General features: G+C 47.3%; 1 protein-coding gene across 2 annotated transcripts in view; it reads right to left on the bottom strand.

Moving 5' to 3' along the window:
- NUDCD3 (NudC domain containing 3) overlaps positions 1 to 23,174 on the bottom strand; it is a 204,566-nt gene that overhangs the window by 136,767 nt on the left and 44,625 nt on the right. The window contains exons 2-4 of one of the 2 annotated variants that reach the window (XM_069214286.1): positions 15,050 to 15,183; positions 14,300 to 14,542; positions 13,110 to 13,435 (exon numbers count right to left, since the gene is read on the bottom strand). In XM_069214286.1, the coding sequence (XP_069070387.1) occupies positions 13,110 to 13,435; positions 14,300 to 14,491 (518 nt within the window). In that variant the 5' untranslated portion in view covers positions 14,492 to 14,542; positions 15,050 to 15,183. The remainder of the gene's footprint in view (positions 1 to 13,109; positions 13,436 to 14,299; positions 14,543 to 15,049; positions 15,184 to 23,174) is intronic. The other variant, XM_069214287.1, reaches the window with a different exon arrangement.

Raw genomic sequence — 23,174 nt, 5'->3', positions numbered from 1 at the left:
AATGTGTCTACATCTAATATTCAGGAATAGTGACAAGTGTTTTCAATACTGTACCACAGCAGCAGCTCACTACTATTACTGCATATCATCTCAGTGACACTTTCCCATTTCTCATATGTGAAGTCCTGTTTTGATCTAAAAGGAACCTTTTTATGAATGTTGCATGAAACAAACAACCTTTCCCTGCAAAATGTCAGTAATAGGGTCTCATACATAACCAACATTAAAAATAAATTATAGGTAAACAGTATTTCAAACAATCTGTTTAAGAGTTATTTAAGGTCATCAGGCCAAGACTTTTTGTAGAACAGAGTTGGCCCTTTCAAGGGGAGCCCCCTGAAAGGTTGGGTCCCTGGGCCAAAGCCCACACCTTAAAATGTCTCTGCGTGGGGTGAACAGAAAAATGTAGTGAGGGCTGTGTCCAGTGCAGAATCTGGAAAGTGATGTGCCAAAGGTACAATAAGTAATGCTTGGGGTTGAGGGGCGTGGCTAACCCAGCCAAGATGGCGGGCGTATAATTTAACGGCTCCGTCGGGGCCTGACACAAAATCCTGAAATACAACTCTCCCCGGGGACCAGCAGGGGAAATTACACAGACTGGGATGGTCTGACCCGGCGGGAATCGGCGGCGCCGGATTTTAGTCCCTCGGAGCGCCGGGGAGGGAGCGGCCTCGGTGCGCGACAGAGCTCGGCCCTGAAGCCGGGAGCTCAGGTTGAGCGGCGTCGCCGGAGGCAGTGGTGTGGAGTCACGGATTGCTGTGGGCGGCAGGTAGGTGCTGACGGGGCCCGGGGCTGCGCGGAGGAGACACCCGGGGACTCCCCTGGACGCCGGCCGTCGGAGGGGTCGTCGGCAGCTGGAGTTTCGACCCCCCTGCGCGCCAATCAAGAAGGCAGCGATCGGGAAGCGGGGTCCTGGACGTGGGACCCGCCCGGCGCTAGGCAACAGACCCTCGGGGCCCCCAGGTGGGAGCGGGCGAGGCTGCGTGGGCCCGACAGGAGACCGGGAGGTGCCCATTGGGTGAAGGGAGCCGCTGCTGGGCCCTTCCTACCATTTGGTGGAGCGGGCGTGCCGCGGCCCGGTAGTGGATGTGACCTGTGCTGGCGAGAGATACGACGGCCTCCCGAGCAGAAGAGGAACCGAATGGAGCAATGAGAAGCGGGCAGATTTAAGCTGGGCACTGAATAGACACCTCGGGACATTGGCCCTCTCACGTGGACCTCTGGTGCACCGCTACGACGCTGCAGTCGCAACCTGGTGGGGGTGCTAGCGGTTGGTCCCCAAACAGACTTGAGGTGGCATACTGAGGGGGCAGAGAGCATCCCAACCAGTAACCACCGGTGGGGGGAGCACCCACCGGACCGGGGAGCAGTCGCTCCAACACATTGGGACCTGCTGGAATGAGTCATGAATGTGGCCGGCGTGAGTCAGGAACAACAAGGAGAAAGGCCCCATCCCTTTTGGGCACTCAGATCACAGAGTAGCACACCACAGATGTCATCCAGGAACCGGACCAAGGATAACATGATGAGCCGCAGGACCCCAGCTGACCGTGGCGGGGAGCACACCGGAGACCTCACCCACCCAACAGTGCAAGCCACACTTGATAAGATACTAGGTGCCATTGAGGACACCAAAGCAACCCTGCAACACGATTTCAACCAAGTGGCAGTAGAGGTGGGTCTTCTGAGGGCAGACCACCAAAAGCTGACAGACAGAGTGCGGGAGGCAGAAACTACACTGACGGAGCTTACACCGAAACACGAAGACTTAGCAGCCACAGTAATCAATCTAACCATCCGAGTCCTGCGCCTAGAACGACGGGCAGAAGATGCGGAAGGGAGAAGCCGTAGGAATAACGTGCGGGTAGTGGGCCTACCGGAAGGAGCAGAAGGAACAAACATGACAGAGTTCCTAGAGGAGTGGCTGCGCACAGTGGTAGCGCCAGAGCGCCTGACCCCGTTCTTCTTCTTAGAGCGTGTGCACCGGGTGCCCTCGAGACCCCTGGAGCCGGGAAGGCCGCCCCAGGTGGTGGTGGCCAAACTACTGCACTACAAAGACAGAGACGCCCTGCTCCAACGTGCCAGAGAAGCTGGACCCTTCAGGGTAGCGAATGGTGAGGTGACGCTGTTCCCGGATTTCAAGCTGGAAGTACAAACTAGACGGGCCTCCTTCCTGACTGTGAAGAGGGCACTCAGGCAAGAAGGGATCCAGTACTCACTCCTTTTCCCGGCCAAGCTGAGGGCGATTGTTAATGACAAAACTATGTTTTTCCAGAGACCCGAAGAGGCATGGGAATGGCTAGAGACACGCGGAATAGAGGAAGGGCGCCGAGGTGGGAGCGACCAGGCTGGGCGCAGCCGCCGTGGGGGACAGAGGAGACAGCGGAACAGACGCGTTGAAGCGACCAGGGCCCAGAAAGACCTTGCCAAGAGAGCAGCCCTAGAGGCAGCGGCATCTATAAGCAAAGAGGTGTCCCCACAGGACGGCAGTGGAGGAGAGTCGGACCGGGCCTCTGTGTCCTCGTTGGGGGGCTCGGGCTGCTCCGTGCCTGCCCCGAAGGTAACGCCACAAACGGCAGATGAACTGGGCTGATCGAATCCATAGTCTGGACCTGAGGTGAGGAGCACAGCACAGGCAGCAGGCCCTGACAGGCATGGAGTCGCCACGCGCTACAGGTGTCTCGGTCACTCAGCTTAAGATGGCGAAATCCATACCTAAATTGTTGACTAAGTTGCACTGTTGCACTTTTTTGTGGGCTACCTACAGTTGGAGAGGCGCCCTGGGGAAGGGGAGTTGGGAGTCACAGTTTTACGTTTTGATGGTGATGTCGAAGATGAGGGTCACACATATACAGGAAAAGCCTGTGAGGGGCGGGGCACGGGGTCTAGGTGGGTGGAGAGGGCATGGCCCGCTGCAGACACATCAGTATAACTTACTAACATGGAATATAAGGGGGATGGGGTCACCCGCTAAACTACATAAAGTGGTAACCTACCTGAAAAGGCGGGGTATCCATGTGGCCCTGCTATAGGAAACGCACCTTATTGCGAGTGAAATTGAAAAACTGAGACGTAGATGGAGAGGGCAGGTATTTGCCACCAAATACTCGGCTTATGCTAGAGGAGCACTAGTGTGGGTTAGAGCGGGAGTCCCCTTTGAAGCTATCTCGGCTGACATAGACCAAGAGGGCAGGTTTGTAACAGTGAAGGGGAAGCTACATGGACCCCTGATTGTCCTGACTAGTGTATATGCCCCTAACCTGGATCAGATCCCCTTCATGCAGCGCCTTTCGAGTCACCTCACCCGCCAACAAGGCGAACAACTATTGATTGGGGGAGGTTTTAACAGCATAATGGACATAGAACTTGACCGTTCCACTCCCCCGCTGGAAGGCGCAGTAACGCACAAAATAGCTGAAAACCTGAGGGATTGGATGAGGGCCTGGGAGCTGGTAAATGTCTGGCGCAACCAACACCCAGGGGAAAGGGATTACTCTTACTACTCAAGCTTGCACCGGGTCCATATCAGGATAGATAGGATAGTATGCTCGGCCTCTGTAGCGCAGGAGATGACACACTCAGAATATTTAGGACGCACCCTCTCTGACCATAACCCCCTAATGCTTACATGGAGGGCGAACAACGACAGACCCCCATACCAATGTGGAGATTGACCCCGGCAGCGCTGGAAGACCAGGCGTGCAGAGAAACGCTCCGCTCTTACCTGGCAGACCACATCGCTCAGGGGTGTGGAATTTATTAAAATATCTACTTGTCCAGGGGACAGGTTGCTTCTCAAATCTACTTGTCCTGTAAAAAGATCTACTTGTCCCTTTGGTGCCATGTAGTGTGGCGACAAATTATGGCAGCAATTAATAGCCTCTCTGATTATGCCAGGGCTACTACCATAGTAGGGCTTGAATACTTGGAGTTTCAATCCCTACTGTAGCAATTTCCTTATTTTGCCACCTTTCTGCAGATCTGCATACTGGGGCTGGAGGAAGCAGTAAGCAATAGTTCCAGGGCTGGAATGCCTTTGAGTCTGCAAACCTACTAACCTGCATGTTTTAAAGATTTTTACCAGCTTCTCTCTAATATTTTCCCATAATAAGAAAGGTTGGACATTTACTCCTGACAATGGCAGAATTAGAACTTCTTCCAGGGTTGGGAAGAAAGTGGCTGGAGGGAAAATGAACTTGCAAATGCTCAATAGATTTTCACATGAGCAAATTTACACATCGTATTTACCCACGCTAAAATACAGTTCACAAATATTTTATAGGGCTACGACATATACCATGGGTGCACTTTTGTGACTTTCTTTAAGAATTTGGGGCCACAAGTAGATAGGTTCAGATTTGTGACCTGCAAATTGCAAGTCGCAAATCCGAATGTAGGATGGTGTCCTTGACACCATCTGTGATTCGCAAGGGCTTCGCAAATGCCCACATCATGAATAATCATGAGGTGGGTCGCAATTTGCGACCCCCTCACAAATGGTGGCCTGCTGGAGACAGCAGACCACCATGTCTTTGACTGCTTTTCAATAAAGCAGTTTTTTTTTGTTTTTTTTGTAATGCAGCCAGTTTTCCTTAAAGGAAAACGAGATGCATAACAAAAACGAAAAATGAAACGTTTTCGTTTCATTTTTTCAGAGCAGGCAGCGGTCCGCAGGACCACTGCCTGCTCTGAAAAAATGTTTACAGTGACATTCACAATGGGGAAGGGGTCCCATGGGGATCCCTTCCCTTTTGCGAAAGTGTTAGCACCCATTTGAAATGGGTGCAAACTGCGATTGGTTTGCGCCTGCGAGTTGCAATTAGGAAGGGAACACCCCTTACTAATTGCGAGTCGCAAACCCGTTTTGTGATTCGGTAACCAGGTTACTGAATCGCAAAACTGGGTTTGTGCATCGCAATGTGCTTTTTGCACGTCGCAAACAGCGAAAGTCGCTGTTTGCGACATGCAAAAAGCTACCTACATGTGGGTCTTGGTCCCTAATTAGGTCTGGTGTTAACAAAGACATTTTGTTTTTATTAAACTTCTATTTCTCTCTCTTTCGGCTGGCTTTACTGTGAGTGATCGCATTCTGCTCTTCCACAAGGAGCATATTGCCACACAAAGTAGTTTTGTTCAGTGTCAGGAACTACAGTGGCAATCAGTGACGTAACGAAACTGGAGGGTGCCCCTTTGCAAAGAACATGGAGGAGCCCCCTCTCCACACTCACTCAGGGCAGGTGCTGTGCTGACGGGGCCCCCTGGAGGGCGGCTGCGGGGCCTTTGTTATGCCGCTGGTGGCAACGTGTGCTTTAAGAGTTCAAAAACTTTTTGGGGGGGTTTTGCCAATGTTTGTTACAATGTTGAGGGCCTGGTAGCTCCCACAACAATAAAGTGTTACAAAAGCCATGTCAAAACAAGACACGCATTGATGAAACTAAAAGACGTATAAAAGTATGTCAGATCAGTTGGCTTTGTCAGTGTTTGTTTATTTTCATGCTTCACATAATCGTGTTGAAAATGGTTACACTGATTTTCCATTAGAAATATTTTTGGGAAATACTAGCATGCATCAACACATTTTACTAAATGACACTTCATTTGCATATAATCAGAGAGCATTCTGGGAGCATTATACTTAGCCTCTTAGTCTAAACTTTTCAAACATGTGTGTACACGTTTTTTTTTTTGTTGTACTGGAACCAACGTCAGTAGTGAAGTGTGACCTTAAAACATTTCTTTACAGCACGCACCCTAATAATGAAGGCTTTCAAATAATGAACCATAAATACAAGTTCGAACAGCATTATCTTTTGGAAACACATTACCTCAACTCTCTGTAAACAGGCAGCCAAAGGGTTTGTGCTGCAGGGGGTTGGGCCTACTTGTCCCAAGGACAAAGTAAACATAAAAACTTGTTGCCCTTGACCCCAAACAAGATGTCCCGGGCGTCGGGCGATAGGAATTCCACATCCCTGTCACTGGAGCGGGAATTAATTAAATTAGAGAAGATCATACATGAAGGAGAAAGAGGGGGGGGGGAGCAGAGAGGCGATTGAACACGACAGGTACGAGGAAGTGAGGAGGACCCACTCACAGATCGAGGAGCAGTTGAGATGTCATAGCATGCAGAGACACTTAGCCTTAGTGAAGGCGGGGGAAGGCAGATCGGGCAAGATGTTAGCTTGGTTGGTGAGACCGAGAGGAGGGGGGGGGGAAAGAGTACGTGATATGAAAGGGAGAGCAGAAAAACACCGGGGGCCATAAACAACGCCTTTAGAGATTATTATACCTTCCTCTACAGGAGCCCAGACGTACCCGAGACAGAGCCATTGGATGCTTATTTGCACCCACTACCCTTGAATAGACTGGAGAATGAGGAGAGGGACAGATTGGGAGGGACCAGTGACTCTAGGGGAAGTTCAGGAGGCCATCGCGCAACTAGCGTCACGGAAGACCCCGGGCACAGATGGGTTCCCGATGGATTTCTATAAGAGGTACTCGGCCTTGCTGGCACACCAACTGGTGGAAATGTACACGGAGGCGTTCCAACGAGGCCTCCTACCGGACTCAATGAGGGAGGCCCTGGTGGTCCCTCTCCCCAAGTTGGATTCGGTAGATGTGTCTGTGACTGACTTCCGTCCACTGTCAATGTTGAACATTGACTTCAAGATTCTCAGTAAACTTATGGCCAACCGACTGCTTCTACATATATCCAGTTTGATCCACGAAGATCAAAATGGGTTTGTACCAGCACGCAATACTTCGCTAAACCTTAAACGCCTTTTTGCCATCTTGCATATGCCACGTGAGGAGAAGCCCCCTGCAGGGATGCTCCTTGCGATTGACTTTGAGAAGGCCTTTGACTCGATCCGATGGGACTATCTGAGGAATGTTATGCTCCAAATGGGACTGGGGGAAGGATGGGTGGATCTGCTATACACCGCTCCCCTGGCAAGAGTACAAACGGGCAGGACGGTATCGGAGGCTTATCCCATATGTAGAGGCACTAGGCAGGGGTGCCCGTTATCCCCATTGTTATTTGCTCTGGCTATTGAGCCTTTGGTGGCCCGCCTACGGACGGAGGGCAGGGACAGGATGAACATATTATCTCACTCTACGCCGATGACATCCTAATCTACCTAAGGAAGGGCGAATCGGGACTGCCTTGGGCTCTGGCTAACCTGGACCACTTTGGAGGCCTGTTGGGCCTGCGCCTTAACAGAGGCAAGACCTTTGTGTTCCCCTTGACAGCAGGAGGTCAGCGCCCCTCGTCCTGCCCGGAGGACATGGTATGGGCACCACACACTTTCAAGTATTTGGTCATACAGGTGTTCCATGACCTCAGAGACCTCCACGTGGGTAACGTAGGGAGGGCACTCCGTTCGCTTCGGGCATCCGTGGGATTTTGGCGGTCTCTTAGGCTATCCATAATGGCCAGAGTTTCATTATCCAAGATGATTATGCTGCCACGCCTCCTTTATTACTTCGTCAACTTACCAGTGTTAATCCCCCTGACGTGGTTTAGAGAGCTGAACAGCCTTCTCAGGGACCTTATTTGGGATGGAGGCCGCAGACGCACTGCGCTCGCGATCATGTGTAGACCGACTAGTGCAGGGGGATTGGGAGCCCCGGATTTATAATTTTACTATCTGGCATGTCAGCTGCAGTGGATTTCCAGATGGTGCGCTGGGGAGGGTCGCCTAGACAGGTGCGCTGCTAACGGCGAGAAGAATAAAGAGTGGATCATGTAGGAAAACCTTCTAGGATCTACACAAATGACCCATTGCTGAATTCAGAATTTTGTCTACTTTTCAGAAATGTTTAGCTTTCCAGGATTTAGCATTGGTTTCACACCCATTTCTGTCACTAACTGGAAGGAGGCTAAAAGCACAAACAAATAGTAAAAATGGGGTATGTCCTAGTAAAATGCCACAATTGTGTTGAAAAATGTGGTTTTCTGATTCAAGTTTGCCTGTTCCTGAAAGCTGGGAAGATGGTGATTTTAGCACTGCAAACCCTTTGTTGCTGCCATTTTCAGGGGAAAAACCACAAGCCTTCTTCTGTAGCACTTTTCTTCCCATTTAAAAAAAAAAAAACATTTTCGCTGTATTTTGGCTAATTTCTTGGTCTCATTCAGGGGAACCACAAACTCTAGGTACCTCTCGAATCCATAGGATGTTGTAAAAAAAGGATGCAAATTTGGCGTGGGTAGCTTATGTGGACAAAAACTTACGAGGGCTTAAGCACGATCTGACCCTAATAGCCAAAAAACAGGCCTGGCACCTGAGAGGGAAAAAGCCTGGCATCAAAGGGGTTAAATATACATAAAGTGCAGTTTCCCTTTGAGAACAGATTAAAATAAGGAGTTTGGGATCCCTGAACTGACAATTTAAAAATACATCTTTTAGTGAAGTTGGGTTTTGGATTGTTAGGCGGCCATTATGAACATGGGCGGTCCGAACTGCCATATAATGTTCACATGGAGACCGCCACAGGCGAAACTCTGCCACCGCCAGGCTACTGCTTCTAGGCAGCCTGACGATGGAAGAGTTCCTTATCTGACAGGGAAGCGCTGCAAGCAGTGCTGCCCACCGAATAAAGAACCTGTGTTCCACCAGCCTTTCCCTGGAATGGCGGAATGGGTGCCCCGGGGCCCCAGTGCACAGCCCCGTCGCACATGTCACTGCCCAATTTACGGGCAGTGATATGCGCAACGGGTGCTGCTGCACGCACCGCACTGCTACATTGACGACGGCTCCAATGTCCAGGCCCAGCATTCCACTGGGCCGGCTGGCGGAACTACTGTTTCGCTCGCCGGCCCAGCAGAATGTTGTTTATTGGGCTGGCGGGGCCCTCAACGGGCTGGCGGTCTGTGTTTAGACCGCCAGCCAGAACTCGGCGGGAAATCCCGCCGAGTTCATAATGAGGGCCTTAGTTTGGAAATGACCCTTTTAGAAAGTAGGCATTTTCTAACTTAAACCATTCTGTGACCCTGCCTGTTTGGATCCCTTGTCTGGGCCAGACTGACAGTTGGGCTGTTTGTGCATCTCCATTAGGAAAGGAAGCTGGGGTGCAGCCTGCATATCCTGAAGGGCCATCTGGGCTAGAGTGGAGGCGCAAGTGGTCACTTACACCTGAAAGAGCTGTGCCTGCCCTCACACAAAGCAGTCTCTAACCCCCTAGTGTGTGCCTGGGTACGGCATGATCCTGTAAACAACAGAGACTTTTCTTTGAACTTAGGCAACTTCAATTTCAAAGGCAGAAAGGAGTATAAGTATTGACCCAAAACCACAGATTTCAGATTACTTCAAGGATTCAAGAGGAACCTCTGCCAGGAGAAGAGCTGAAGAGCTGAGGAGAAGTGCTGCCCCTGTGCCTGTGACTGTGCTTTGTTGGGCTATCCTGCAGTTGCTGCTTTGGCTTGTGAAAGAGGACAAAGACTGCACTTTTTTGTGCATTCTTTCTTGAGAGGTTGCTTCCTCTCCAAGGGCTTGGACAGAGCTTGCCTTTTGTTTTTGAAGCCTCAGGGACAACAAAGGCTTCACCAACCAGTCTCTGAGTCTGCATGCTATGGACTCTAGCTTGCCAAAGGGTACCATTCAAGTTCCTGTGAAATGATGCCGGACGACTCCGTATGACTTCGCTAAGGACTCCGTTGCCCGAAGCCTATGACGACACCTACACCTGGATCCGTGGACCTCGCTGAGGTGCGACAATCTCACCAGCAACGTAGGCCTGACATCGCTGCAGCCGCTGATGTCCGCACAAACTCGTGAGCTGGAGTGTTGTACACCCGACGTTTGTGACACCCGACTCCGTAGCAGCACCTGTGACGTGATTGTGACCCCGTGAGGTCATCCCGCAGCATTGTGACTTTGCCAGAGGTGCCATGGGACCGACTCCTTGCAACTGATGCTGCCTCACCTCCACTGCTCGGCAGCAAGGACCCGACACCTCTTTGTGACGCCTCTGCTCCTTCGCCCCACAGCACTGGAACCAAACACCGCATGGGGTCCAGCGACGCCTCGCTCCCTGACTCTAGGCACCAGCCTGTTTTCCACACATTTTGCTAAGATAGTGTACCAGGGGGTCAATGTAACTCCATGAACGGCACCTGTGTTTTTAATTGCTTAAGTCATATTTTTAATTGTGTATTGTGGATTTTTATCACATTTGGTCTTGTTTGACTTAGATAAATATTGGCTATTTTTCTAAACTGGTGTGGTGTCCATTTTGTAGTGTTTTCATTGATTCACTGTGTGTGTTGGTGCAAATACATTACACATTGCCTCTGAGTTAAGCCTTTCTGCTCATGTGAAGCTACCAAGAGGGTGAGAGGGGGCTAACTGGGTGTGTTCTCCTTTACCCTGACTAGAGTGAGTCCTTGCTTGGACAGGGGCAACCTGCCTACCAAACAAAGACCCCATTTCTAACAGTGGTGATGGCAGTGTCTGCCATGAAATCTCCTTCTCATGCAATGTGGACCCACGCAATACAGTGGCCCAAGTGCATCTGTGCCATATTTAGAGTGTGATTTTACACTAGTAGTTGATTTATTAATGAGTGTGTGTGAGGAAATACAATATGTGACACTTAACTTATAAAGAATTCTCAGTCAGTTCTCTGTGGATCTAAATATGTTTTGCAGAATAGAAACAAGTATTTAGGTTGTTGGTGAGGTTGAGGGGGGAGAGGTGCAAAATATAATCTCTAGTACTGCCTGTTCTAGCTGCGTGACCATATTATGTTTGAGTCAATACAAACATGTGCAGCAAATTAGTGTACTTCAGGCTCGAAATGACAGATGTTTTGTGGAGGAATATTGCGTACAAAACAAATCTTGTTGATGCCTATGAATGTGCTCTGGATTTGATCTGTAATATATGATTTGTGTCCTTGTGATGTGTATGAATGAGGGTTAATATATCTAAAACCTAGTTACAAAGGGAAGTAACAATGGATTGAGGAATAGAAACAAAGAAGGTGCTTGGGCAGTGGGTTCGCGGACACTGCACAAGGGTTAGGTGTTGCTCAAAGAAGAGGGACTTCAGTTCCTGCCAGAAGTGTAGGAGTGAAAGAGCTTGCAAGATTTGGAGGGCGGCAGAGCAACAGATCCCTGGAGAGAAACAAAGAAAGACTTGACTTCAGCCTTATCCTTCTTCATTGTCTTGATGTGAACTTGGTAATGTTAATACTGAATGTAACACATTGTCCACCAGAAAATTTGTTAATCTTGCTTGTTAATAAATACAGTGGGATGCTTGAGCTTACAACGTTACATGCGATGCATGCACAACAAGAGAGCTAGTGGAATTCCCCCAGGTTTGGTGAGAATCTCTGAAATTTAGTTAGTCATTAACGCAGCACCTGAATAATGCACATCAGAGGGTAATGTGAGGTTCTGGGATGCCAGAGAGTAGTGCACTTTCTCTGTCAGCATAAAATAGTTCTGTTATCTGTTCTGAAGTGTTCTGAAATCTGCTTCTTTAAGAAGTACATTCATTATGCGGAGAAGGATGAATTGATACCACACAGCTTGTGTCTTCTTTGGATGTGAGTGCTGAAGCAGAGAGCTTTGTTGATGTGAAATACTAGGGATATAAGCAGTGACAACTCAGTGCAACATGGTCAATGTTGTTTGCTCAGAGAGAATCTTGTACTTCTTGTTGTTGGTTATTATGGACGTTAAGCAAAAGCTTAAACTTCAAAAGGTTGAGCTTCAGGGTTCAGTTCTGACTAGGTGGCTTTTATAGTGCTAGATGGTCTTTCAGTCCAGTTAGGTAACGTAATTTCTGGATGTCACCGTCACGTACAGATAGGTATCACTGACACACCGGTGGAGTTTGATGTCCTTGCTAATCGAGAAGACTGGTATTGCTGACCACCATCGCCATTTCAAATAACTGTTTCGTCTTTCTGCATCTTTTTGCTCCAAACCAGAGTAAAATGAAAACTGGGTCGGGTGTCTTTAATATTGTTAAAGGCTTTGATTAACATGACAAGGGAAAAATCAGCTGAAGAATGAGTTTGTGATGTTTACATAGCACAAACTACCAATGGTGTCTAAAAAAAGAATGGTTCATGTATCATTAACTCTTAAAATTCACTCATTTGCTTAATCAAAGTGACTGCTATCAGAAAAAATCACATTTCACAATAGATGATCAAGATATTCCATATAATTGACTCAAATAATCCCACAAGTTAGGATAGCACTATACTTAAATTCCATGTAGTGATGGGATTATAAAATGCATGTCTGCCAAACAAAGGGTGCATGCCCAGGTATCTGTCACTTTACCTTCCTGGTCAAATGTGATTTTTCATGGTTCATAAAAACAAAGCAGATCAATTTTAGCATGTAGGGGGGTGACTAACGACAGGCATTTTAGCCTCTCTTAGTTCCACCATGATTTTGTCAAGAACGTTTACATAACCAAATTCTAGGACTTCAACAAAAGTCATCCTGCTGAGATTATGGAGACAGAACGGACATGAGTAACTCTACGTTGTGTTGTATGTTAGTGTCCAGTGAAACTAACATAACATGTCTAAAACAGTGCCTATATTTCTACAAGTCTTGAATGTCCATAGCCTACCTAAAAGTGAACAGCACAATTTATACCCATCATTGGTAGCACTTCAGCCACTGTGCACTGGTTAAACAAAACACAACTCCAATGAAAGGGAAGATAATTACTCTTCTTCTCTCTGCAATAATTAATGTCTGGGAACCTTCCCATTTGAAGAAATGAAATGACCAGAAGATTAGAAAGCAATTATAAGTACTTACCCAAGCATCTCAAGCACGAATTGCCTTTAGATGAAGATTGAACAGTTTTCACCTGTTTTTGGGGAGGCCACAAATCACTCTGCCAGAAAGCATGCAGAGTTCAAGGCCAAGTGCAACACAAAGCACAAAAAAGATACTTTAAAAAAAAGATATGGACATCTTACCCTCTCCTTACCACTTGCAATAGGTCTGAAAAACTGTTTGTTCAAAAATAATACATTTACCCCATCCCCTCATTTCTTACCACTGCTTGTGTGCTCAACCCACCACACTACCTGCCATCTTACAATGTTGAGATCACATTAACAGGTCTTGCCTTGGTATCGAAGAGGGTTCTTCTTTGTTTGAGACTCCAGAGGATCCAGAGGCCTCAGACGATAGACAGCTAGTTGCCTGATCAGCAACAGGCTCCTCACAGATTGCTGATGGCTGAATGGCAGATGCAGTGGCCTCCGTTGTTCCACACTCAGCAGGCACAGATACTGATTCCGTCACTGTCTCTACCACAATATCCTGAGCTGACTGTGGTACGGGTGGAGCCTCTGACAACTTCTCATCCAACTGCTTCTTTAACTTCTGCTCTAGATTCTTCACTCGTTCCTCATGGTCTTGCTGTGCCAGGTGCTCAAATGACTTGAAGGCCTAGGGTTAAAGATCCTGTGTTCAGAATAATAAACAAAATGACTCAATCCAGCCAAGCACAAGTTGGCACTTGGGCAAAGGCAGTGACATCCAAGATCAGAGCCTTTCAGCACTTGAACTGGAAAAGACTAAGGAACTGTCAGAGGGGCACAAAGCTTGTTAATTCTAGGGATACACGGTTATGGCACAGTGCAAGAAAAACAGAGACTGTCAGTTGTGGGTGGGGAGGGGAGGCTCATGGGACTAGCCTTTAACTATAGAACCTGTCATTCCACACAGGACAGCTCAGGGGATTTACAGAGTAATAATAACCTGCTACTTATAACACTGGGTAGGATCATCCCTAAGGTATCCCTCAATTTGCCTACGCCTTAGCTGTTTGTTGATGTACTTTGTAAGACAGGCATAGCTACCAGTCTTACAATGTTCCTCACCTACATCAGTATGTCTTGCTAATTTTGTTTATATTCTAGGATTATATTCTTCTAGTTTTGGTAACTTCCTTGAGACTTGTAAGATGTCAAAGAAGTGCATTTCTATGCTTTATATTGCTTTTATGATGTTCCATATTTAACTAAAATCCCTGCGGAATCTCACTACTGCTCTATGAGCCTAATTTTTTAATACTAGCACATGTCCACTTGGTATTAATTTTTTGGCCTGAGAATTAATTAAAGGTGCCACACATGCCATCACACACATTTAATGGGATCTTACTCATGCCCTAGGCAAGTAAAATGAGTGTGGGCAAATATAGATTTTGCTCACAGCCCCATGATTTTGCTTTGCAGGTGTTTCTCCAGGGTCTTGCCTGGAAGTCTTGCCCATGCCTGATCTGATCTCTACTGGTCCTGTGGCTCTCACCTTCATCACCATGCTCTGGGCAACACCTGGTGGGAAGCCCATGCGGTCACGCTCAGACAACAGCAGACGATAAAAGTCAGTCTTGCGGTACAGGAAACCAAAGTAAATGTTGAGGAACTCCTGGATGTTGCCCACGTGCTGCAAGATGCCTAGCAGGGCCTGGTCATATCGATCCGTCATGGTAGGCTCCATTGTGAGGGAACAAGTGCTATTCAGGGACAGAAGCCTATGCCCCTTGGACACCTGGATAGAGGAAAAGAGAAAATCCAAGCATCAAGTAACCACAATTAACATAATAAATTCACAAATCAATAACCATTATTAACACCATCTAAATGTATTACCATGTACCTACTCCCCTAGGGAAGGCAGAGGAAAGGGCATTAAAAAACATGCACACCACAAATTCCCTTGTTTGTCATGCGCCTGTATAAATTAGGCTGTACAAGTACTATTTGTACCTGCCTCGGATTGTCAAAGATCAGGTTAAGTGTTTCATTTCGTTTTTTCTTTCTTTCTGGGTGGGTCATGCTGTCTGAAGCTTTGTTGGGCCACTTTAAATTTGCCCAAGTCTGGTTTTGCATGGTAAATTTGTGGCCATGTGTTGTAATGCAGCAAGACATGGATGTAATGGACAAAGGCTCTCTGTATGGCTGGTGTATTCCATACATTCCAACGGGTATGTGGTGGATTTAATGAGATCGCTAGCAAGCCTAGCGGAGCTTGAGGAGTTTTACTCCGCGGAGTTACCTAAAATCTCAGCACTATTCAGCAGAGTTCCACGAACGAGCGGAGATCTGACCCTGCAGCAGGATATTAGAGATTGGGGTCGGGTACCTCCCTGGGCTCGCGGTCTCCTCACAGACAGGCTTCCGTCACGACTCCTACAGAAGAGTTCACAATTGAATGACACATTCTAAGCTGTCTCCTTAATCAGCCCTCTGCTGGATACGGCACTCTCGCGGACATGCTTCCGACCAATTAGTACTGTGCTGATGAATAAAAAATATCAAGAAACAGAAGAGCAGGCAGACCAGAGCAAAGGTAGAGGGAAGATAATCACACAGGGACAAATCAAAGAAAATGTACGGATCATATCTTTAGTTGTTAGTTACACACACATTTACAAGGGAGCGCGTTTTTGTTGGATAGTGCTAAGGCATCTCAAATTTGTTGACCTACTGCTGTGTTTTTTGTACTCTCTTCTATAGTTTCATACTTCATGGGAGCAAAAGTGGGAAGTAAAATACAGAGCATGCTTCCTGCTGGCATCTGTGTGCAGCCACACAACAGAATTCAGACAGACGGAGGCCACAGGGCAATGGTGCTGGGTAGGCCAAATGTCACAGAAGCATAGCCAAAGGTCACACCCTATGCTCTAAGTCCTCAGTGAGCACTGAAATGTGAGACCTTGGGGACTCTTTGGTCAGATTGCTTGTCTGAATAACAGCTGATACCCGATTGTGCCACATTATGCTAGGAAGACGCCAAATAATATTCATGTTAGCTCTGCATGCGCCTACATTGGTTACTGCACAGACGCAAACGCTGCTAGCAGGAATACTTCTGCCCTCTATCTGCAACCAAGAGCTCCGCAGCACATTGGTGCTGACTCAAAAGCAGAGCAATTAACCGGCATGTGCTCAGCAAATCCGATAAAAAAGGCTTAGAGTGTTATAGCATTCAGTGACCAACAAATTCTTCATGTCAGTTAGTAGCAGGTGCTACCATTATATGACAGGCTGGCATGTCACCGATAACCAGACACTATCTTAGAGTACATACCGCACCGTCAGCCCACTGGTTCATGTCTTATGCCTCTGCAGCCCATATGACCTGGGGCAAGGTGTATGGAGGATGGGAATTTTTAAAGCAGCAAGTGTTGATCTGGTTTGGTAGGGTCACCTGCCCTACATCACTTATCTTTTATAATACATCAGTTGGTGAGTGTGCAAATCTGGGCAACATTTGATTAGACCACAGCTGGTCAGTGTGGGTTCACATTTGAGAACACATTGGGAGCACAGCACATCCAGTCACTGCACGCATGAACTCACACCCCCTTCCACCTGTTTACACAATGCAGAGACACACGCATCCTTTCACAGCACCTAAAGTACTTCTGAACAAATAGAGGCCCTAGCGGACTCACGTCAGGAAGAAATTGGCCTTGCTCTTGGAGTTGCTAATGAACTGCAGGTAGAAGGCCTTGGTGGAAATGGTCAGCTGGCACCCCTTCTCCGAAAGGCCCAGTGACTAGCTCAGGTACGAAGTTACTGCTGACCTGTTTCTGAGCATATTCGAAACTGCTGCAAAGTCAACCTTTGAGGCACTGCTCAGATTGCCTGTGCTTGCACTCTTTCAGTTCAGGTTCCAATTTTAGGCATAAAGGAAGGGCCACAAAAAACAGTAGTGTAGCACCTGACCTTAATTTGGCCATCGCCCCAGACTACAAACCACCGGCACACGTGCAGAATGGCAAAGCCATGGCAATGGCCATATTAAGGTCAGGTGAGATGCCAGTGGGTGCCGGTAAACTCCGCCACGCTGTGGTTGTCGAAATCTGCGCTCCAACCGGAGCATGCAGTGGCAAAAATCAGCAAACTCCGCCAACACAGAGGAGTTTACTGCCCACCCTTAATCACTAGATGAATGGCTATTTGCGCGAACTGCTGAGACTTACCCTGTACTGCCCATTTAGGAGAAGAGTATGCCCATTAACACGAGGAAAAAAAAAGGTAGGTTCATTGACTGAAGACTCAGCAGAGATTGTCTTAACTAAGTGATCCACCCAGGAGCCATAATAACTCTGCAGCCCAGACTTCAGGTAGGCTTAGTATGCTGTTTGCTGAGGCTAGTCAAACTTATCCCAGAAGCAATAAACTGCCCCTATTACCTTTACAGATCTGGCTTAAAATATATGGTTTGCTCCAGCTCTTAAATCCCTGTTCGTAATTTCTAACAAGTTGTAATCAGCCCAGTTTAGTGGGTGTCACAGGTAATGTGGTGTATACCCCCAACTTAAAATTGTGTCTACGACTGACCGGTTACAGTGATTATTAACCTACACTACCCATTTTAACTGGACACTGAGCTTTGGAATTAGCAGCATCCAACCCGGAAAAGGTTCACAAAACTGTCATGCAGGATCCACGAGTCCCCTTTACTGAAACAGTAAGTAATTTGAAAGCTGCAGTCACCTCCCGTATATACAAACCAACTGGATTGGCAAGGGTATTCAACTTGCTGGGTCGACGACGATGTCAATTCCGCATCAACTCTAGCTTCAATTGTGCACTGTTGTGGACTCTGTTTTGCAAAGCCATTCTAAATCTCTTCATTATGGAAAATTAGGGTTTACATGCTAATAGGATTAACCAGTAGAACCTGTTGAGAGTAAAGGTTACTCTTTGGTTCGGTTTACATGTCAGAGGAATAGCACTCCTATTTTCTCCTCTTAGGGTTTATGAAAAGAAGTGGAGGTGTATGAAGCTGAAAATCTTGTCTCAGATCAACAACACTGATATAGTAACTTTGAAATGTGGAGGTTAAAATCCAGGTTCTTCTGCTTGTTGGCAATGCAATAAAGTAGAATAATCCACTGGTTGTTCTAGAATATTTAACTCAAGTACAACTGATTTTATCATCCTTTCTATGCAGGCCACACCTCTCAAAGAAGACAAAGCAGGAATCAATTGGGCCACTGATCGGGTGGAAGGAAATGCGTACCTCCATGATCTGCTACATGGACCAGAAAACAATCGTTTGGTAGAAGGAACAAGTGTCACCTTGGAATCCTGCACATCAAGGAGAGGGAAAGAAGTGTTGAACCATCTTGTACACCTGCACCAATGACACTGACACAGGGGACATTTGTCACTCATAAAAATGATGTACAGGATAGGTGAGACAATACAGGAAGGTATCAAGGCAGGGTTCATCAAAAAACGAGCCCACATGGAGGTTTCATGGTTTAGCTGGACAGTATTGGATCCTGAGCAAGGGTTCCCAGACCCACCCTTTAACGTGAAGCTAGGGTACACCTCACAAGACACAAGCAACCGAAACAGTGCCTGGGCTCTCAGGAGTATGGAACGGGAAAAGGATGTCTGAAAAATAGACATTCAAAGTGGATTAAGCCAGGAATATTAGCAAAGATATTTAAGAGGTCTATCTCACATGCCCTTGGGAACCAGTGCGGTACAGCGGCCTATATGCATTGTTTTTGGGAACAATGAGGATACAGTAGCAGGCACAGAACGGAGGTAACACTAAAATGATGGATGAAGATGAGCCAATCTGAAGCGTGGATCAAGGACAGCATCGCAAATGGGAGGGAATGAAGAGGTATATAACATTTATCATGCAGTTTTAAAAACACAGGATGTTGCAATACAGGTCAGTACAGTGCAGATAAGTAACACCACACAAGTCATTTTTGGTCTGTTCACAACTCAGTATTTTCCCACACGAATATTTGTTTTTTACATCACATATTTTTAATGACTTAAAAAGGGGTATTCAAAGGGGAAGTGGAGTTTTTTTTTTAGGTTTCATGGCTAGGTAGAGATAAAGAGGGAGAAGGATTTTTAGGGGTCATGCATACAGATGTAAATCAAGGTAAGGGTTTGTTAGGATTCAGAGATGGGCAGAGGTAAAGTAGTAAGGGTTTTCTTAGGGTTCAGGGGAGGTTAGGGGTAAAAGGAGGGAAGAGACATTTAGGGGTAAAGAAGATAAGGGCCAAACAGAAGGTGCTCCTCCTTTCAACATGAAAAAATTGGTATGCGCCAGATTATACTACCAATAAATCCCTAGTATATGGTACCAAGGTGTACCTAGGGCTTGTAAGTTAAATATCACAAGTAACTTGCAGCACCCATTGTGCCATCCACTTCAGTGACAATGTAAACATGACTTCAAATATGCTGCCAATAGCCTGGCAGTGCAGGTTTCAACTGCAAATGTGACATGTTAAAAAACCCCTTTCTAAATGTAACCTTTAAATATTTTTAAGTCATCTCTAAGTAGTCTGTACTGCCCATAAAGACAGGGTGTGTGGCATTTAAACATGTAAATGTTTAAAGATAAACTTATCCTTACAGTGAAAATGCACTCAAAGCTATTCTCACTGAAGCAGGTTTGGATGTTTCATAAGAAAACACTGGGATTCACTAAATATTACAGAATAGTAACTTTAAAAATGTTATTTTTGCCCTGTGACTCTCTAAGTGCCTCCCTGGGGTCCTGAGGGACTTTAGAAATATCCACCATTGGTGGATTTGGACTTGAAGGGGTAGGTCACAAGGTAAAATCTTTTGCTAGGACCACCCTGGTTGGTGTATCCAATCCGTGCTCCATAGCAGTCGCCCTCAAATGCCGCCTAGGGCCTGGTAAACTGTGACCATTGACTATGATTGGAGATTTGTGCTCTTTGGGGCTATTTATACATAAAAAAATTAAAATTAATATCTTTAGTTCCCCTTATTGAATTTATGTCTCATAGTGGTGTCATTTTGTTTATTAGATTTTACTCTATTCTCTAATATAGAGTGAGATTTGTATTGATTTGCATTTTTTCTCAATTACTTTTTTTTAATAAACACTTTTTATTGATATTAACAACTTTATAATATGCCACACTGATTCCATCAACACAGCACATGTAATGTTTCTTAGTAGCATAGACTCGACAGGTCCCGTCCCCAAATTCATGAAACGCTACAAGTGGGCCCGATGCAAGGCTGCCAGTGTCCCGGACCAGATGGTTACTCCATATTTGGCATTGCACTTCCCCTCCATCTACCCACCACTCTATCCTACTTGGCTGGACAACCTCACTCCTCATATACCGGCTTCTCCTGCTGGGCTCACCAATCCACCCCCAGCCTCTCCCGGGTCAGTGAGGGGGCTTCTGCTGACTTCCAACTGGCGACTATATTACGTTTTGCCGCCAGCAGTGAGGCTCCCAGGAAGGTGTGGTCCGCCCTGCTGTTCTCCATACCCTCAAGGACACCCAGCAGGATAGGTAATAGAGCACCTCAACTGCCACATTCAGTATGGCAGAGAGCTCGGTAACCACCACCTCCCAATATTGCTCTATGCATGGGCAGGACCACACCATGTAGAAGAAAGCAGCATTAGGGTGTGAGCAGTGAGGAAAACCGGAGTGGGCCCGAAGACCTGGCCTATGCATCTTTTCAGGAGTAAGGTATGTACTGTGTAAGTAATATGTCTAGACTAATCAGAGACGTGAGGACAGGGTCAGGTCTCTTGGGGTCATCAGGGTGTCTCGCCAGTCCTCCTCTTCCAGCCGCCCCAACCAGCCCTCCCATCCGCCCTAAGGCACATAAGAGGTTCCATTCTGTTTATGATCAGAGTGTGGTATATTTGGGAAACCCAGCCCCATGCCTAGGACCCCCATCAGAATCTTTGCTTCCACTGGGTTAAACTCTGGAAGGACCGTGTTGAGCTGGATGTAGACCCTCAACGTGTGTCATAGCTGCAGATATTTGTGGATCTGTGTGTTGGGGAGGGAATACTGTTGTTGCAGCTCTTAGAAGGACAACAAATGGGAGCCGCTCCAGACGTCACACAGTAGAGCAATGCCAATGTTGTCCCACCTGACCTCCTTGAGCCACGTTCCCTGCCATGGGGGCGGGGGAATCTGCTGGGTGAGTCACCCTCTATCCTGCAAACACCAGTTATGTCACTTTGGGAATCATCCTGGAGAGTGGAGCACCATACAACAGAGCCAGGATCTTAGGGAATCCCACGGTCAGGAGCTCAAGCTGGTATGCCAGATCTGACCACCCATCTCCCAGCGATTCATTGATCACCAGCAATTGAGCAATTGTGTAGTGAGATAATAAAGGTATAAATTAGACATCCTGAGCCCACCCTCATACATGTCGCACTGACAGGTGCGGCAAGCTAGGCAGGGGGTGCGAGTTATACCACAGGAATTGGATTGCCACGGAGTCCATTTTGTTGAACCAGTTGTAGGAGAGCTGGTGGGGGAAGTTCTGAAGAAGGTAGAGGAATCATGGCAGTACCATCATCTTATACAGGGCGATCCTACCCAAAACATTAAGGGGCAATGCTTGCTATCTACTGAGGTCCTCTTTAACATTCCGGGTAAGTGGCGTGATATTGTGGGACCAGGCCAACTTAGGTACCATGACGACAGTAATGCCCAAATAGCGGAAGCTATTGCGACGGATTGGGATATTGTGTTGCCACTCGAAACAATCCCTTGCGGGGTGTAACGGGATTAATACTGATTTGTTTGGGTTAAGAGTAAATCCCGAGGCCTCTGAAAAAGGCTCATGATCTGCAAACACTGAGGACCACTGCCGGCCGCGTTTGCCAGGTACAGAAGCGATATGGTCTTCCTGCCAAGTGGGCCAGGCCCAGCCCTGGGTTAGTGGGTTGTTTCGTATAGTACTCACCAGTGGTTCAATCACTAACGTGAGAAGGAAAGGGGTCAAGGGACTACCGTGGCGGGTCCCATGGTGGATGTGGAAGGAATCGGAGACAACTCCATTAACCTGAACCCGGGCTGATGGATTGGAATAGAGGATAAGCACTAGTCTGTGATATTTAGGGCCCACCTCTGCTTTTACAAGTACTTGAAAAGATATGACGGGCCAGGCTCAAGATAGCTGCATAATTTCTTCCAACGTGATGGCTTCATCGAGTTGCTGTAGCACAGGGATGGACACATCTTGAAGGAGGGGGAAGTGCCCACTCAACTCGGGGTCATGGTCGCTCTGTATAGAGCTTGGCACAGTAGGCAGCAAAGGCCTGGGCAACAGACAGACGCCCAATCGGAGAGCCCAAGTCATCAACAATATCTACTGGCTAGGAGCTGGATAACAACCAGTACAACAGTTTGCCGTTTTTGGCCCCCCATCCATATACCCGGGCGGTCGAGGCTCACCACATGTGTTTTGCGGATTCAAGAGAAAGGTGACAAAACTCGTCTTGTAGTGACAATAACTTCCTGGTAATAGTTGCATGGGTGGCAGGATAGAGCTGCACCTCACGGCGCAAGTCCTGTGCTCCAAAACTTGTTACCTGCTGGAGTCTGGTGCGTTCCGCTATCCGGCGAAGGTGTCTGGCATGTCCCTTAAGGGTGGCCTTGCAGGCAGCCCATAAGGAGCCAGGTGATTGCACTGACCGAACATTCTGCGCAAGACAGCGTGTGAGTTCCTTGCACAGAGCTTGGGCATACGATTCATCATGAAGGTGCCATGCATTTTAACACCACATGGGGCGCTGAGCAGTGTCGGGGTACCCACTCGTAAGAAGACTGGAGCATGGTCGGAGATTCCATGAGGGAGGATCTGTGCACCAGTCACCAAAAGGACGTTTGGGGCTCACATGAGAAAGAGGCCTATCTTCGTGTGTGTGTGAGGTGAGCCGCAGACGTGTGTGTATTATCTCGTCCTAGGATGCCAGATATGTCACACATCACATAAGCCTAGGCCGCAGGCCCAATTGTGTAGTAGTTTGGCTCAGGCACACCGAACTGCGGGGGCATGGAGTCGATCTCAGGGTCCATGACTGCATTTACTGTTTTGGTACTGCATACTGTTTTGGTACTGCACTTTGTTAAGCATGTCTGTTCTGTGCCATAGCTACTAGGGGGTGAGCTCTGGTTAATTTGGTGAGGGTTCCCTCTGACAAAAGTTGTGATTATTCCTTCAAATTGGTAGTTGCCCATCCCAAACAATAATCCAATTGCTTACAGGTGCATTCATGTTAATCCCCCTACCTAATGCCTACTCTACTGCATTGTTTACGAAATGCAGGGTTGGGTGTACAGGACTATAAAGCGATGTCTATGTCTTTCTTAATTTTCTCTAGCATCCGA

This window comes from Pleurodeles waltl, chromosome 11, assembly GCF_031143425.1.
Source record: "Pleurodeles waltl isolate 20211129_DDA chromosome 11, aPleWal1.hap1.20221129, whole genome shotgun sequence".
NCBI classification, from domain to species: Eukaryota; Metazoa; Chordata; class Amphibia; order Caudata; family Salamandridae; genus Pleurodeles; species Pleurodeles waltl.
Note: the sequence above shows the minus strand (reverse complement) of the source record. Positions and strands in the feature narration are given on the sequence as shown.